At 39.0% G+C, this 19,369-nt stretch overlaps 1 protein-coding gene across 1 annotated transcript; it reads left to right on the top strand.

Moving 5' to 3' along the window:
* Positions 1-271: 271 nt before the first annotated feature.
* Positions 272-19,070, top strand: LOC121431983 (serine/arginine repetitive matrix protein 2-like). Its single transcript, XM_041629786.1, has 10 exons — positions 272-396; positions 2,246-2,345; positions 3,488-3,617; positions 4,596-6,130; positions 7,704-7,869; positions 10,948-11,053; positions 12,385-12,463; positions 14,006-14,115; positions 17,915-18,068; positions 18,772-19,070. Exons 1-10 carry the CDS (start codon positions 320-322, stop codon positions 18,883-18,885), a joined length of 2,571 nt encoding a protein of 856 aa, XP_041485720.1. The 5' UTR covers positions 272-319; the 3' UTR covers positions 18,886-19,070.
* Positions 19,071-19,369: the final 299 nt, after the last annotated feature.

Consider the following 19,369-nt stretch of genomic DNA (forward strand, 5'->3'; position numbering starts at 1 on the left):
AAATAAACTGCGCACAGTGCTAGTGATATCGTTTTTTTTTAAGTGCACACCTAGTTACCAATAATGCATATAGCATTTCAATTTATTTGAAGGCAGGATAAAAGATCATTGTAGATTAAATGTCTTGCTCACGGGCATAAGTGCCGCGGCCGGGATCGAACCCCGGACTTTCTTTGTATAGCCAGGCGCCAGAGACCACTCGGCCACGGCACCTCCACAATAATATTGGTGAGGAAATATAAACGCCCTCTGTTGTTTCATAAATGTACAGACTTGTAGCAACTTTGAAATTTATTTTGACGCGCGATATTTCGCGAAAATGTCAAGTCGTAAGAAGACAAAATCTTGGACATTTGTACCGGAAAGGTCTCGACCTCCACCGAATAAAAGAGCCACGTAAGTATCAAATGAATTAGGAATATAATATACTTCATATTTAAAGCAAATTTGACAAAAGCTGCAATTTATTGACAGCTTATCTGGACGTAGTCCCATCTATTGCAAAATTTGTTAGTGTTGTGTGGCACTGTGGGTGTGCATTGCATTCTGAAATTAAAATAAACTTCTAGTAAAATTTCGAATAACACCGACCACCCTGTCTGTGCAGTGTTGATACGGTTTGGCATAGCACACAGGCGGGCATCAAAAAGTATTATTGTTGCGCCAAATCTCTGTTTTAAAGTTTAGACGTCAAGTTTGAAATTCACATGATTCAGAAAACGAAAAATAAATTTGAAAATCACAATTTAAAAAAAAGTGACAATTGACATGTTTGAAATGAATGCATGCATGCCATGGTGCGCAGATTGTGGATTGTCAATGATTGTGAATAGCAAGTGGGTGCTAATTGCTAAAGAAGTAAAGTGCATCAACATGATCAAGAGCTTGTCAAAGTTAGTTGGTTCAATTAATTATTTCACATTAGTTGCCGGCTGTCTGAATTTGGAATACTTATTTTGATACACAATCACTCATTCAATGAACAGGGTTATGATATAACCTCATTCATTCCCTGTGGCCTTGTGGGGAAATAAGGTTGGCAAAGTTTGGCTTATTTCGGGGGGGGGGCACTCAATATATAATGCATAGTGGGTATGTGCCGCGGAGGGGACCCCCATTTTTACACCCAAATTTCCTTTCCAAGGCATAGCATTTTTGTCTTATTGAGAAAAAAAACAAAGAAAACAAGGCATAGCATTTTTGTCTTATTGAGAAAAAAAACAAAGAAAGCCGCTCCAAGGCATAGCATTTTGTTATTATCGAGAAAAAAAGAAGAAAGAAATCCGCTCCGAAGATTTGCATATTTTTCGTTACGCCGTTCCGGTCGCATTGATCTGCTGCAATTTTAGTGAAAAGCGGCCGCCGAGCGCTGTCTGACCATCGTCTCTGCGCGAGCGCACCCGGCGGAGGCCGCGCTTGCTGCATCATGCACGCATGCCCGTTCCATAGAGGTGCATACGCACGTACTCACACGCTGTCGATCCGTTCCAAGGACCCCCGTTTTCACAAAATTGTAGTTCAGAAGCCCGTTCCGAGGACCCTCCTGTTTACAATAAGCCTGCTCCAAGGCCCCGTTTTTTGTCTAGTCCGCGGCACACCCCTACCACTTTTTGGTCGAGTGCCCCCCCTCCCCCCCCCAGTACAAGTACCGGTAACTGTGACCTAAATAAGGCCTCTAACTTGAAACATGGTTATGTGCACTAAAAAGAAGCCAAGAGGGAATAGCGCCCCTTGCCTTTTTATACTGAAAGTACATGTAATTCAATGCAATAACTTAGAAAACATGCGAAACTGGGAATGGTTTTAAATAATTATCAGGGAATTTTTAAACCTCATTAGGGGAAAATAAGGGAATTTTGTTTTCTTGAAGAGCTAGGGACCCTGATTAAGTCTGCCAAATTGAAATTTAAGTAATGTGATCTTGGCTTCGACAACCTCACATTGCTTTGACACATGCTAGTCTTGACTTGGTTGTATTTGCTGTAGTTTGAGAATGTACTGAAGTTAGCGATTGAAATATCTGCAAATTGTCAAAGAGTATGCAGGGCACTCATGACGGCATTTGTGTCAAAATTTAAGTTCACGGAACATTTTTTGTTGTTGTTGTTGCTCATTAATCATATTAATTTATATTCAAAATTTAAAGTGGGACAGAAATAGTCATCACAATGTTTTGTTACCACAATGTTTTCAAGTTTTTGCAATAATATTGATGTTTATTATTACTTTTGTTCTTTTTTTTCAGACGGCGTCAAACGACCCTTCGGGCCTTCACCTTTGTTCAAGATTGGGATCCTAAGATATCACCCATCCCACCACCTATCAACAATGCTAGTCAGAAAAAGGTATACAAAGATGTCTTCTGATTTCTTCACATGCAGGGCTCAACATTAGCAGTGGCCCGGGGCAACCAATAATGAGAGCCAGGCCACCAAAATTCTGTATAAACCCACAAGTAGGGCTACCAAAGTTTTGATAAATTGTAACGTTTTCAATTGTTTTAAGGCCACCAAATTTGCTTTTCAGGCCACCAAGAATATGAAATTGATTATTTGGTGGACCAATTGGGCCACCATGAAAAACATTTAGAGTGGAGCCTTGGCATGTGCTTGCTTTACATCCAATTGGTCTTCAAGCAGATGCTGTAATTCTCAGATTGGCTTACACCATCATGGATAAACCCACTTGGTCGACTGTCAATGTGGTCTAGTTGCCATTTGGTCTAATCATCACATGGTCCATATTTGCCATTCAGTCTAATAAACAGGTGGTCTAAGTTCCATTTCGTCCACTTATTTATCTTGCACTTTGTCAAATGAAAATTTGATTCATAAACATTTCATGTAATCATATAGATTAGATGGTGTTTGATCAGGTGGATATAAGACAAAATGGGTAAAGCCGAACTGGAAATTAGAGGAATGGTAAATGCAAAAAAAAAAAATAGTGCTCTCAGGAAATTTTATGTTTTTGTTACTTATGTATAGAAGTTGAACATTTTCTCATTTTTTTTCATTCATCAAGTACAATTTTCCAGGGTTGTTACGTTTTCAAGCTTTGCTTTTGTGACGACCCTTGCAACTATTCTCTTTATTGTAACAGGAAATACCACTTAATGATTTTCATTTATGTAAGATATGTTTGAGGATTTATATACAAAACTATTGTTCATTATTTTGATTTCAAGTCTCAGATATGTATTTTCTTGTCCAGAATTTTGTTATGAAAAATGTTGCAAAAACCAATAAATGAAATGAAATGATTAGGCATTTGATGATTATATTGGTAAATACAATTTTATTTTTTAAACTAAATTGATGAATTGCATGGTGCAAGGTGTTTTCTTTCATTTGCCTAAGGACTGCAATGATTTCATGAGAAGGCAAAAAAAAGGAAATATGTTCTTAAAGAAGTAGAATGGTGCTAATAATGATTATTTCACGGTTTTGTGTATACATTCATGTTGATTTTCTATCTCTTTTCCTAGCAATCCCATAAGAAAGACAGGAACCAACCACCTCTACCCCAGTCTTCCAGTGGTTCCATTCGTGAGTCCCCCATCGCTCAGCTCGTTAGGTCCAGTCCTGGACCTATCATTGTATCTCGCAGGATTCCAGGTGAGGCTATGGGGTAGCCTAGGGAACCAGTAATAGTCTGAGTGAATTCGATTGGAACCTATTAATTAGAGTAAAACTAGGTGACCAGAAATTACTCAGACTGTGACATCTGCTTATGCCTCCGTTCACTTAAATACCATTCTCACTACGTTCCTAAAACTAGTTTCATAGTGAGAACGGTCAAAGCGATCTTCCAAACCAGTTCGGAAAACACCTGGGGATGTAGTTTTCAAGATCGCTTTGCCTCGTTAAACTGGTTTTAGTGTAAGTGAGGACACAGCCGTTCTTTGGGTAGCGATCGTCACACCTTTTGAGTGCGCTACTCCACATGGCAGGTATAGAATGCCTACACTGCGGTTTCAAATTTTGCGCGAAACATATCCCCCCACTGAGAGCATTTCCATAGCAACAAGATTGCTTTGCGTGAAGTGATTTTGAAAACCACTTTCTTGCAAAGCGATCTTCCAAATCGGTTTCCAGTAAACTAGTTTTAGAAAGCATAATGAGAATGGTGTCTTGGAGATGCACAAATATATTTAGGATTAGGGTGTATGTTTTAGGATGGAGGTTGGTCTGATTTCCAGGCACGTTACCAGCACATGAATTTAAAACGACCAGTAGCAAGTGGTTTATCCTATAATACTTCAGTTTAATTTGTTTAATACCTGTACGTGTAATGGTTAGATGTTCTGATTGGTTTTACAAGAGTAATGGTATCAACCCATATGATTTCCAGTGTTATGAGAAGGTCTTTTCGTCTCCTTTGTCCCCATAAAACAAGCTTAGGGCTCGATCATAGGGCTGATTTTTACTGATTACATCAATCAATATTTGCAATAAAAGCATACAAATCAACAGTACGATCAATCACTTGGCTTTGTGTTACAGGGTCCCAGCTGTGTAAGTTGTAGACATTTGGAAGGATAGTTTAGAACCTTTGCAAACGATTGTACTTTCTCTTCTGTTCTATCCAAATAGCTCCTGGAAGAAGTCCTTTCAATCGCTCTCAAGCCTTTTCACCATCGCCATCCACGGCATCCCAGGGTTCTTCACCGTCTAAAAGCGTTCCTGGCAGTTCGCAAACATTGTCTGTAAAAACAAGTTCCAGTCCCTCTTTTTCTGTTCCAAAATCAAGGAGACAGCGAAGTGAAAGTAAACAAAGACCACCGGTCTCGAGAACAGATGATGAAGCGATTGCAATATCTCCAGCAACTAGCGAGAGTGGTAAAGAAAATGTGGACGCAAACATTGCAAGCAGCTCCAGTGTCGGCCCTGCTGCCAGCACTTCCCGGCTACATGAAAGTGACATGGATAGTGGTGGAGTAAGCGACAGTGTGCCATCAAGGTCTTCAACGGCCAAAAAGCACAAGGGACATGTCGAAAGTCTCTCGGAGACAGAAAGCCTTGGGAAAACATCAAAATCGACGGGATCGGGTAGATCACGAAGGAGACGAGGGCCTAGCTTGACCTTCAGAAAGAAAAGTTCCAAAGGAAGAAAAAGCCTGTCTTTTCAGGGTCGAAACAAATCCACCAGTGAGCTTGATAGTATTGATGCAACCGTGCCATTGGACAACGACAGGACCGAGCAGTCTCATGTTTCATCAGCCTCAGATGATGAAAGCCAAGTGACATTTCCCAGAAAAAGCCCAGGTTCGAAAGTGACTGACAAAAAGGGAAGTACTACAAAAAAGGCTCAACAAACACCTCATGAGCAGGTTAGTGACTCGTCTGATGTTCCACCTGAAAGTAATTTACCCACGCCAGGAAGTGTCCAGGCTTCTCGAAGCCTTTCTTCAAGTGATCGCAGCAGGACTACAAGCTCTCGGAAACGAAGGGGACCCAGATTGACATTCCCAAGGAGAAGCAGAACAAAACCTAAGAATACGCCTCGTGATGAGGAATTCTCTTCTGAAATAAATTTGACTTCTTCTCTATCAAAGACCAGTAGCAGAAAGAGAATAATTCCAGAGTCTTCTGAATCGGATAGAAATATTCCAGAGAAAGTGCCCAAGTCTCCAAGGAAAAAATCCCAAAGCTTGACAGGTCAGACATCAAGAGCCAGTAGTTCCAGGACCGCAAAGGGGAAACAGTCTTCAAGGTCAACGGGATCTCATAGAAGAGGTTCTGGAAACGAATCAAGAACTGATTCCATTAGTCCGGAAGTTTCTAGATCTGGAGGAAAAAAGGCCAGGACCCCAAAGGGAAAAGAGTTTTCAAGGTCTATAGGTACTGAAAGCAGTGGTTCAGGGACAGATTCCAGGTCAGATTCTTTTAGCCGTAAAGGTCCTAGATCTGGGGGAAAGAAGACCATGACCACAAAACAGTCTTCAAGATCAATTGGATCTGATAGCAGTGGTTCTGGGACAGATTCTAGAGCAGACACTAGTAGTCGTAAAGGTCCTAGATCTGGAGGTAGTAAGGCCAGGACTCCAGATGGATATCCTCTATCCAAGAAGAAATCAAAATCTGCAGTCATACCAAAGGCAGTTGGAAAGACACCAGACAGATCTATGGTAAAGTAGAACTTAATTTCACCATGTTTATAGTTTACTTATTTTACTACATTAATAATAATAATGGAATTGATAGAATTAATAGAGTAATAGAAATTCAATTCATCCTCTAATATTACAACATAAGTCTTAGCATTCCTATGGTGCTGTATAAGCTAGATTTTCCAGCTATACTCCGAAACGTTGGATGATAAATTTAGTAACAGAAATGAAGATCTTGCAGTAGATTCAGGTAGTTAGTAAGATATGAAAGGGGGGCATTCAAGTCAGAAATTCCAGAACCAAGTTGAGTTGCTTATGGCCTATTGTAAGGGATTGATTCTCATTACCAGGCCTCTTGGAAAGGACTCAAAGCAGAAGTTCTGCAGGTTATTGAATAATTTACTCACATTTTGTATGCATAAATTTGTTTATAGATTCACAACGTATTCATGTTACTAGCATTTATCTAGCCAGAGGTTGTACATTGTATTTTTAACATACCTCAAAAGGAAAAGGAAAAGTTATCACTTGGACTATTCATTCATTGGCCTCTTCACTTTTGACCTTGATTTGATTTTACTCAATTCAAATTTGACCTGTTATGCATTCTATCACCATAAGGCATCTGAACAAAATTCTGAGCTTTCCATGGTTAATGGGTCCTATGTTCTCAACTCCTGCCATTTCTGCATAGACAAAATGCCATCATGCAGGCATCTTATATGCTTTTCTGCACTTTTTGTCCTAAATTGGTGGGGCTAAGGGGGGTCTTAGCCCCACCAATTTCCCGGGGTTAAGCTTAGCCCACTTCGTTTTCACACTACGTTTTAGCAAAGTGGGCTAGCATGGTAAATAGTACGGTACTATCTGGCCCTGCAAAAAAGCAGGGTTAGCCGGCTTATTGTGGTGCTAGCACCACAATTGCGGTGCTAAGAGATGCAGTGTGAAAACGAAACAGGGCTAAGGAAAGTGGGGCTAAGCATTATCCAATCACAGAAGTCGAATTGCACGTTAATCACGCTCTGTATGGTAAAATCATCAGTATTCATGAGCTGAGGGATAGTCCGGGGTTAAGGCATTAACCACGGTTGAGCAGATAGTATGGGGTTAAGAAAGACAGTGTGAATCGAAAAAAAGATAGTATGGGGTTAAGAAAGACAGTGTGAATTGAAAAAAAGATAGTATGGGGTTAAGGATAGTCCGGGGTTAAGGATAGTATGGGGTTAAGGAAATGCAGTGTGAAAAGCACATTAGAGGCTGAAGCCATTACCTTACATGTGTTGGTGATCTGCAGCTGGCGCATCTCCGACATTTTCATTTGCGCGTATTCCTATATCCTCAGATGGAGGGCGCTACAATGTATGAGATTTTGATGTCATATCCATGTTCTGTGGGGATTACAGGAATGCCTCTATTTGCTGAGCAGGATCCTGCTAAAGGATACGGCTTAGACTTTTGTCAACCAATGGAAACTGCCTTCTCATGCTAAATAACACATTTTCCATACAGCCCAGTCAGTATTAATGCAAGGCTCCCTCTCCAACAGGTTACGGCATCTTCAAATATTCCCTACATTCTTTCTTTTATCCAGAGCTTTATTACCGCCACACCTCGGAGTGGTCATGTGGTTCGGCACCAGCCCAGGACACAACAAGGTGAGAGTTCTGGACCGGTCAAAACAAAGGGTCAAGCTGGTCCAAAGAAGAGGGCAGCAGGAACCGAGTCCTCTGAGCCAGGCGAACCGGAAGAAAAGAGAGGTAAGAAGTTCTCGAGCTGTCAGGGCGGGGATGATGTTTCATTCAATGCAATTGATCTGGGGGGTGTTTCACAAAGATTTAAGTATGACTTAGAGTCGCTCTTAAATGCCGAGTTGCGTACGGTATGAAAGGCTTGACCTCATTGGTCAGATCGTGCCATGAGGATGCGCACTACTGCGTATCTATCAATAAGATTGCGCGTTTCATATCATGTACGCGTCGGCATTTAAGTGCGACTTAAGTCATGCTTAAATCTTTGTGAAACACCCCCCAGATCAATCACAACTAAGGACGGCCAGCAATGCCAACATCTATCATGCATATTTGTTCAAAATGTTTTCCAGCTCTGATGTATATTCATGCATTCACGATCATCATCTTGACAATTCAGTATGCTTCTCTTTGTTTACAAAGGACATTGTGCACATTTCCTGTAGAAAAAAATGATGTCACTGATGGATAGTTACGATTGATTGGATCAATCGTAACTCTTTGTTAAACTGGGCCCTGTTGACCTGTTATAAGTGTGATTATCCTTGGCTTTAGCTTTTCCTCTTTCAACAGTATTTGAATGAATTCTATACACCTAATAAAATTTTGATGAAAAAAAAATTGCACTTGGATCCTTTGTCAGTCAGACGTAACTTACAAACAGAATACGCCCCCCCCCCCATTTGAGAATTCAGCCGGAGGGGGGGGCACTTCCATTGACGAGTGGATACCATGCGTGACCATGGGGTCTCAAAAAGCACCCTAAACAAGTATTTTCCATATTCTGAAAATGCACCCCTTAACAAGTATTGGCGTGTGAAACCCTAACCTTTGGAAACCAAACGATACCCTTGGCAAGTATTTCCTGAATTGAACCCCTAAACAAGTACAGCGATATTTTGATTGTTATATATGTCGGGGACGTTGGTTTTACAGGGTTCCCACGGTCATGGAAAATCCTGGAAAAATTTGTGGTCCAGGAAAGTCAGGGAATTTGGAAAATTTGTGAAAAGTCATGGAAAAGTCATGGAATTGCATTTACCTCATGGCTATGGCAGCTTTCAGTTTTGTAGTGTCTCACAAAGTTCTCTTATACTTAAAGGGGAATGAAACCTTTGGAACAAATAGGCTTGTGTAGAAACAGAAAAATCAAAGAATAAGAATAAAGAAAGTTTGAGAAAAATCGGACAAATAATGAGAAAGTTATGAGCATTTGAATATTGCAATCCCTAATGCTATGGAGATCCTCCCATTGGCAATGCGACAAGGATGTGTGATGTCACTGATGAACAACTATCCCTTTGGTGAACTAATACCCTCAAAATGTCTCTTTTTGCTTTTTCTTATGATGATACAAACTCTCTATCCATGATGTATTCTAAAAAAATATGTATTACATGCCCTCATGTAGAAAGAACACATGATCTATGGATAGATGTGATAAAAGAGGCAATTCAAGTGAAATATATACTAAAGTAATGGGAGAGTTGTTCACAAGTGACATCACACATCTTTGTCGCATTGCCAATTTGATATTTCCATAGCATTAGTGATCGCAATATTCAAATGCTCATAACTTTCTCATTATTTGTCCGATTTTTCTCAAACTTTTGTTGATCTGTTTCTTTGATTTTTCTGTTTTCACACAAGCTATCTTGTTCCAATGGTTTCATTCTCCTTTAATTATATCCACCGGTGATATGTAATTTTAGGATGAGGATGTCTTTGTTAGCTTTTTTTTCATGTCACCTTATTGTAAAACTTAAATGTCACTCTTTTTGTAATAATTGGCTCATGTGTGACATATGTAAAGTGTTTCATCTTCATATAATTCAGGGTTCCCCCGGAAATTTGAAAACAGAATTCTATGACTTTTATGTGAAAGTTTTGTAATAAAGGTAAATTCAAAGATCCCAATTTCAATATACCTGGAAAATTTGACATTTACATCTACATGTATTGTATGTATAGTTCACTTTTTTTACAAGATCTGCATGCTATGCTCTGAAAATTTGGAAATAGTTCATGGAAATCTGTCAGTTCAAGAAATTACATGAGTTTGTGTTCAAGACAATTTTGAATCTTGATGTTCATGTTGGTGAAACGAAAATGGTACTGTACCCTGGTCAGAAGCAGACCATATACCAATGATAATACATGTAGATGTACATGTCATTAGTAAGGTAGTGGGTGAAATGGATGGCTGTGAGGGAAGGTTATGGAGGCCATCATAATGTGTCTGATTTTGGAAACGGTGCCAGAAAGCAAGTCATGGAAAAGTCATTGAAAAGTCATGGAATTCTGTTTTCAAATTTCTGTTGGAGCCCTGGTTTTATCTTTACCCACATGACAGGCCTGCATCATTGGGTTTAGTACGGCCCCACCTCCCACACCTCGCGCAAATCAGACTCTAGACACATAGTGTTGATTGTTGGGGCAAAAAGTACATCCTTTATAGAACATCTATCTTACCCTTGCAAATTTGACCCTAAACACGTAGCTTTCCTAGCGAAATAGATATCCTTTTTTCATCATTTTAGTGTTTTTTGACATCCTTATTACGTTACGTACGTAACAATCCCTATCTTGAAAAAGACATCCTTTTTACATGTTTTGGGGGCTGCGCATGGTATCTTAAGTGCCCCCCCCCCCCCAGCAAAGGTAGCAAGCGGGAAACTTGTGTGACACGTTAAGAGACAGGTTTTGTTTAGATGAAATCGTCTAAAATAAAATTCACTGCACTTTTATTAGCTATCCTGTATCCATTTTCAGAACTTAAACAAAAGCAATGTCCTTTGTCAAAACATATCTATGTACTATTATTTTTTCATCAGTCCTTTTGACTAGAAAAGGATTATTATTACTTTATTCTGGGATGGGATAACATTGGACCCTATAAATATCATTTCAGAATGGTATAGTACTAATTTTAAACCAACATTTATTTGCAACTGAAAAACAATACTATTTCCTGATTATTCTGCATGTTTTATAATGTCTATTTTCTACTTTGAAATATGAATATATACATCTACTTAGAATTGTGATCCACTAGTAAGTATTTTGTTTAATCTTTGATGTCCGCAGCAAAAGTGCGATTGTACACAACTGGAGCCCGCCCTCGCCTGGTTGGAGACACCACTGATTTGGACATCTTGTTCAATTGCCTTGAAGACACTGCTATGGAATTCAGGTATGGAAACTTCAATTTCTTCTTCAAACACATTTTATTATGATTTAAGATGGTCCTAATTCATGAAACTTGGACGTAAGGGTAATCAAGTGTCACTGATTAGTAAAAAATGTAGGACAAAGGTATGAAATATCAGCAATTGTGTGAGTAAAATTTCAGGTTATGGGATCAGATTGTCCAGATTGTCAGGTTTAACCAACGGATAAAAATTGATATTTCTTTAAAAATTAAAAACATGATCAAATTCTGATTTTTTTTCCCTCAGTTCTTTTAAGCTTGTGTATATATACAAGAATTATGTGGTCAAGTGGTATGTTTTCACATGCAAATTTGATTATATTCAAATGGTGCCTTGAAAAATGAGGATATTTCGCATTTCCATTTCACAAAATCAATACTGCTACTAACGTATGGGCACTAGTATTCAACCCGCATAATTCAAAGATTTTGACATATTCCCCAAAATATTTAGAAAAAGGGAAATTATCTTAATTTTATCCCTTTGTTATTTCCAGGATTATCTTTTGTCAGTATTTTTTGGCTCATTTTGGGTCATTTTGCCTCCGAAGAAGATTCTGCTAGGATCGAAAGCTTAGGCCCCTTTTGACTCTCTTAGTATTTTTTTTTATCAATCTGTCGACTGTATGAGGATCGAATTATGCAGCGATGGCCTTTTGCACTGAATGGCACTAGTATTCAACCTAGGGAGGATAGATAGCAAATCTCAAAAGGGTTTAGATTGCTAGATTAGATCTAGATCTATGTAAGTCTCTAGCTTTGATTAATTCCCTGTTTGGTCTCATCCCAAATGGTCTAGTTCATAGTCGGATGAGACAAGGGCAGATTGAGAGACGGGGCCATCTTTCATTGCTAGGTTGAATACTAGTGCCGACGGATTGAATACTAGTTCCAAAAACCATCGCCGTATAATTTGATCACCTGCGCACACAGTCGACTGGTTGAAGAAAAAAAATAATGGAAAAAGAATAACCAGCATTTCCTCTTGGAAATAAGATGGGTCTGAAATTCGGATAAATTCTATATATTTGAGGAAACTCTCCAAAAGGGTTGAATACTAGTGCCCTTACGGTATATTGATTTGGTGAGATTTTTTTTAAGCAACCGGAGGACTAAAGGCTTAAGATCTTTTCAGAAAGGGACCTGGTAATGAGGATAAATGCCTCACCAATGGCACTATCGTATGGGAATCAAACCCGGGTCACCGGAATCCTAACCCCCTCTCTACCAACTGAGCGATAATGCAAGCCAGAATGTCAAAGATATTCCAGTTGTTTATGACTTGGTTTGTATTGTTTTGTTCTATTTTCCAGGGAAACACTGGATGCACCGCGTCACAGGAAGGCAGTCACCAAGTTCGTGGAACATGCTAAAAACGAACTCACAGACATGGTAGGTTGTCAGTAAGTAAGACAGTAAAACCTGTTTATAAAGACTGCTGAAGTGGGACATGATAAGCAGTCTTTGTGGACAGGATATTTTGATACAAGCTAAAACATAAATGGCTGGTGGGCCATTTCATAAAGCTGTTCGTAAGTTAACAGCGACTTTAAGAATGACTGGTGACCCTTTCTTACGCACTAAACCATCGCCAATTATGATACCATTTACCACAAGAAAGGATCACCGGTCGTTCTTAAAGTCGCATGTACACTGATTTTAATAGGGCCTGGGGGCCGTTTCATAGAGCTGTTTGTATGTTAAGAGCGACTTTAAGAACGTCTGGTGTCCTTTCTTACGTGCTAAACCATCGCCATTGAACATTTTGGTGTATGCCATTTACCACAAGAAAGCATCACCAGTCGTTCTTAAAGTCGCTCTTAACTACGAACAGCTTTATGAAACGGCCACCCGTTGTGTTAACAGTCTGAAAATGAGTTTAAACAGAATCTTGTAAAATAACCATCCATGTTTGTGTGTATGTATGAATAAGAATTTATGGAAAGTGATTTTGGTTGAAAACATGTAATTGCAGAGAAATTGACGGTTATTATAAAGCATGGCATTCCAGCAAGATGTAGGGGGCTTTTTTTCTGGAATAATTATGCTCTATCCGGTGCATGTTCAGTTGTGTTGCAGATCTTTGGTGTGATCATTATTCAGCTAAGATTGCATGATTTCACAAAGTTAGGATTGTGTAAATCTAACAGATCTAGGTCTACAATAATATGGTGACATTTAACCTTAATTAAAAAAAAAATTGTCATCAAATCATTAATTTTTTATGCAACTGTATAAAAGCTTTAATGGGGAAAGAAGATATTCACCAGAAACTAAAGTTATGGCCTTTATGAAGCAGCTCTGACTGTATAATGTAAATTGTTGTATCCTACATAAATTAAATCTGGTATGCTGATTGGTCTAAATAGCATCATGTGACCAAACATATTCTCACTATTTTGCAATGATGTTGAAAATGAAACGCTCACTTAAGAAAATTTACTATTGTATGACGACAATGATGGAATCAGTCAGTGACGTGAGTCTATCGGGCAAGTCCTGTGAAGTGACAGAGCAGGCACAAATCTACTACTGGTGAGCGCGTGGCTTCAGGAAAAATAGATAGCGCATCTATATTTATATTTATATTTGATTTATATCTATATTTTGGTTCAGATGAAAAAAGGATGAGCTACGAGTACAAGAACTAGATTAACAAGATCTATTCTTATGAAAATGTAGGATATAAAGCAAATATACCAGGCTTTTATTTCGAAGGTATAGAGGCAATTATTCAGTCTCTGTTGTACTGGCAAAATTACTATTTTTTCCCTCGGGTGTATAGTAGTACCAGCTAGTCCAACCTCAACAATTAATTCCTTCTATACTTACTCAAAGCCTTGTATGTTTGTATACTATTCTTTGTTAATGGTACTATGTGACTTTACCGACAGTTTTGCATAATCTGGGCCGTAATTTTTCATTTTCTTACAGATATCCATGCAGCACGACTACAAGCTGCAGAGTCTGAGCTTATCAAGAATGAATACATCCATCAGGAAATACCGACATGAGGTCCTTGACTTACAGAGAGAAAGCACCAGGTAAAGAGGATTTTGTTGTGTCCGTGCAGGAACGCCCTTGGCACCACACTTCCGCGCACCTTACCAGCGCAGAAACGCCCGTACACAATGCCCTTCTGTGCGCTACTAAGGGCGTTTCTGCACGCATGAAATTTGCATAATTGTGGCTCTAAGGGCATTCCTGCACAGACACAATTTATTTTCACTTGGTAGATTAATCTGCTCCTCTTATAGTCTAATAAGCTTGATAAAATACCTTGTTATCCACAACATGGATATCTTTTATATTTACTCTGAAGTTTACTCCACAGAATATATTGTTTGGATACAAAGAAAAGCGAAATGATGCTTTGAATTGTATTATACAGATATTGACTAATGGGGTGTGTAATATAAACATTCTTTGGACCGCCAGATTTATATTTTCCCAACGCTGAGGGAAAATATGATCACGAGGGAAAATATTAATCCTTTAGGTGGTCCAAAGAATGTTTATTTTCCACACCCAATCAGTCAATATCTGTTATATTAGATAGCCTGAAATGATGGAGATTATTTATCTAGACTCTAATTTGTAAAGAAATGAACGTTAGACCTAGGCCTAGATTAAACTAGATCTAGATCTACATAAGCCTTAACCCTAAATAGACTGGGCTATTTCGACGCCTAAAAAGACTGGGGGGGGCTGATTCAGCCCCCCCTTATGATCTCGGCCGTTGATCGCGCGATCGCGACGAAAATTGGCACACGCATTACCCATGGCATTATCTACAAAACTATAACATCAAATTCTGCAAAAAATCTCATGTCTCATTAATTATGCTAATTTATGCGTAAAATCATAAGTTTGCTCTAATTAATAAAATAATGCCCCTGAAATGCTAATTTTTGTTTCACATACTCTAGATAGGCATCTGATCAAATTGATTTAAAAAAAATTTCAAAATCAAATTTATTTTCTTATGTATTCTATTGTTTTCTAAATTTCTTATGTATTTCTTTGTTTTTCGACTTTTTGTTTTTTATTGTTTTTTCAATGGAAATTGTCGGGGACTTTATTTTGACCATAAACAAGATAAAATTAATTTATTTTAAGCAGTAAAAGGAAAAATAATGAAACATTTATGAATTTTGGCTAAGAACACTATTTGCATTGGATTTGTACACAAATTCACGTTTTTGAGTAATTTTGGGTCTGCATGCACTTACGAAATGTTGCGTAATTTTGGAACCGCGTACCCGGGGGTCACAATTTTGGTCTCAAAAGTTGCGCGAGACTTGAAAGTAAAAAGTCAGCGAGCGACGCGGTCAAAAAATTTGCGCAGCGGATTTATCGCGAAAAATGTCGAGGGGGGGGCTGAATCAGCCCCCCCAGTCTTTTTAGGGTTAAAACTAACATTAAATGTAGAATTTACTTACCAGATCCATTCCTTGCTAAACTTCCAATTCCAACATAGATAAAGCCAAAAGCAAAAATAAGTCCTAGTCCTAGTGGTAGTCTAAATTCCAATGAAATTCCAATTGTTCCAACTGTTCAACGTATAACAACAAACACGAACGCAACATATTTACATAGGGTACGATGCAGTATTGTCTACTTGTTTATTATGTTTACAGTACACTGATGGAAGTGGTACTGTACGACCCTTTTCTGGTCCACATCCAATTTGTTTGATACAAAGTTCATTTGAGGCGAGGACTGTGAGTCCGGTCCAGGACACAGGGCTGACCGAGATCCATGTTGATTCTGAGCCGTAACATTAGCACAAAATTGAGATATAACAGGACTAGATGGCGGCCTGCTGATTGTACAAGGTTTTCCTGAGGCTGATCTCTCTGTTGTTGTTCCAGGACTTGGTCCAGGACCCAATGTGGATCTCTGTAGATCCTGAGGCTGAGCCATAATATCAGGTGCAGATTCTGGTGGTGGATGTAATGAAACAGGACTAGGTGGTGGCCTGCTGACTGTACATGGGGGTCCTGATCTTTCTTTTGCTGGACCAGATCCAGGACCAGGACCAAATCTAGCACCATTAGACCTTGTAGTACGTGGACTAAAAAGCCTAACTTTCGATTGACATTTTTCTGACAAGCATAAGCTCATTTGTCATTTGTGTCCTTTCGTCAACTTGAGAATAATGTTTAAGACTGCTCTCACTTTTATGTCCTGAAACTGTCATGATATACCTGGCCTCAAATCCTTGCTCATCTAACGTAGTGATAGTTGTGGCTCTAATGCAATGGTTCGTGTAGGGCCTTGACGTGTTAGCTTCAATGCTAATGCTTTTCATTTTGTTCCCCAATGCATTCTTACCAACAACCTGATGATCATACCATGGCACATTTTGGTCTTGTTCTACTGTCCCTGATCCTCGACCGCTTCCAAGTGTGACATTTTCTTGAGGCGCACTTGATTTTGGTCGTTGCCAAAAACATAGAAAATCACGATTCAGATGCGAAACATATTCACAGAACGACTTGACGGGACAGTTTTCATCCTTCGTCTCATACATCCGACCACATTGGCTCCTTGAATCATCATCTTTGTCTCCTCTGTGATTTTTAGTCAGCTTATCCTTCGCAAGATAAACATATCTCCTGTTGCTCGAATCTGTAGCAATAGCGAAGTCGTCTGTCCTTAGATCCTTAAGATTCTCCCTGCCTCTGTTACACAGGTGTAACAGTAGATTCACAAACACAGCATTCTGAAGACCTCTCGGAGTAGAACGGTCCAAGGCTCGCGAAGTCATTATTTTTTCAAAGTCTTCCTTACTAATAGGATCCTTGTGTGTAATTGAACTCTTCAGCTTTCAGTTTATGGAGGACTGCAGCAAACACGTCGTTTGCACGTCTAAATTCAACACTGTTCACAATGTCCATTGCCTTTGTTTTAAGAAAGTGCCTTTGGAGACCATAGCGTATTGTGATCATGGAACTCTTTGCGTAACATTGGCCATTTCCCCGCCGCACCTCTGCGTAGAATGATCGAATGCACTCGCATAACTCTTGCTCCGAGTATTCCATCTCCACTTTTCCAACGTCAAGAGACTTTGCCCTACAATTGCAACTGAATATATCTATCGCCTGTTTCACAACATTCTTGGTAGATTTAGAATTCTTATTGTCCAAAAGCTGGTCTAATTCCTCATTGCTCATTAGCACAAATCTGGGCTCCATTTTGAAGTATTATTGAATTAAACTAGGACTGGACCTGGACCGGACTCACTGCACTAAGTCGATCGCTTTTATACTCGGCCCGAAAATTTAGTGCAATATTGATATCGAGTTTTGATCGATTGCAAACGATAGCTACTTTAGTCCCACCTATATTATTTTCCTGTAATTGGTAACATCTAATCCACAAGAGGGCGCCATACACGTAGAAAAATATATTCATGGACCAACTAGTCAATATTTTCATCGAAGGTGGACCGGCTGGGAAATACACTGATTTCGATCATATCACGTGACGCGCATTTGACCAATCGCGCTTGGCTATCTGTCTTGGCTATCTAATATTATCATTTATAGCTAAACAGCAATTATTCTTCTTGAGACTGAACAAGACTATGCCAAAGTTTAAAAAGATACAAAGGTCAATTAAAACATGTGAGATAATAGTGGATTATAGCCATGCTTTACTAATGGAGTTATCTTATGCAAATTGTTTGTGAGCAAACAAATAGTAAACTGAAACATTAGTGGAGGATCATTTTTTAAGTTCTGCCAACTGAGCGGCCAGCTAGTCCTCCAGAGATTCCTGCCATCACTGTGGCAACAATTAAGTTTACATTCAATTCTTTGTTTTTTCTTGTTGCAGACTCGATGTTAAGATCGCAGAGCTGAAGAAGACTCGAAACACATCCGAGGATACAAAGGCCAAGACACTGGAAGAAATCAACTTGTTTATCAGTGACTTGAAGAATCTCCATGACAACTACACATCAAAATTCCCAAAGGATGTCAAATCTGTGGTAAGAAAGAGGGACCAATTTTATGAAGGGATCTTCAAAATAACGGTCGTTTGACTGCTGATGTTTCATTAGATACCACATAGTCACCTGGAGAGCGTTTCGTGAAAGAACTTGTCAGACGTTTTATCTGACAAGTCCCAATTTATCCGACAGTTACCATAGTAACAGTGCTTCTCAGCCAATCTAAATCAAGGAAAGTTGTCAGATCTGACCACTTGTCGGACAAAGTATTGATGAAATGCTCCCCTGTTTTTAACAGTATTATTTAACCCTTTTACCTTTGATTCAATATTTAGTTTGCTCAGAAAAGAAAAATATTTATAAAGCTAGATTGTGATATAAGATATTATTTATTAATAAGAGTATATGAGTATATAAGTTGGTTCTTATAAGAGCAAAAAAAAACTATAAAGAAATGGATTGATGAAAATTTGACCAAAATCTATCAAAACATATTAACATATGAACAGCGGTGTGATTTCTTTTTTCTAGATTTATTTTTATGATTTCTCATCCAAACTGCTCTCCTTTATTTAGTGTATCCATTGTATTTTTTTGTGTGTCATATGCAAACTTCACTCTTGTATGTACAATGTGAATTTCATCAACTGCCATCCACGCCATCTCTATTATCAAAACAACTATTCCAGTATTCATCACAGTGTTTCCTTATTTTAATGTTTGTTTGTCTGTTTGTTGCCAGGCACCTGTTGCCCATGAGAATGTTGAGGGCTTCTCATCTGAACTCCAGCCAGCTCTAGAACTACAAAGCACCATATCACTGGACAACAAGCTACGAGAGTGGCTTGGCTCGTAAAGAAATGTACAGAATTATCCATTTACTTACAAAATTTATGTATTTGCAAAGAATATTATATTATCACCTGTTCAAGCGTGTTCAGACATTTAATGACAAATCACCCCATATCCGTTGTTGATAAACGTGCGTCATGTCCACATTTTTTTTCGCCCACCGGAGGTAAAGGCAAGATTTAGGGATCCAAATGGCCAATAATACGTTAATTTCAATATGGCTAATTATGTATTCATGAGGTCATATCTAATAATACCAACATTCTTATATAGCGCATATCACTGCCAAATGCGTCCCTATGCGCTTCATTGGATATTATTACCCTGGCTTTAGCCCCGCAGCCTTTTACAGCGTGGTGGCATTTCAAGGAATAAATTCCTGCCAGGTACCCACTTACCTCACCTGGGTCGAGTGCAGCACAACGTGGACGAATTTCTTGCTGAAGGAAATTACGCCATGGCTGGGATTCGAACCCACGACCCTCTGT

This window comes from Lytechinus variegatus, chromosome 18 (genome assembly GCF_018143015.1).
Source record: "Lytechinus variegatus isolate NC3 chromosome 18, Lvar_3.0, whole genome shotgun sequence".
In the NCBI taxonomy this organism is placed as follows: Eukaryota; Metazoa; Echinodermata; class Echinoidea; order Temnopleuroida; family Toxopneustidae; genus Lytechinus; species Lytechinus variegatus.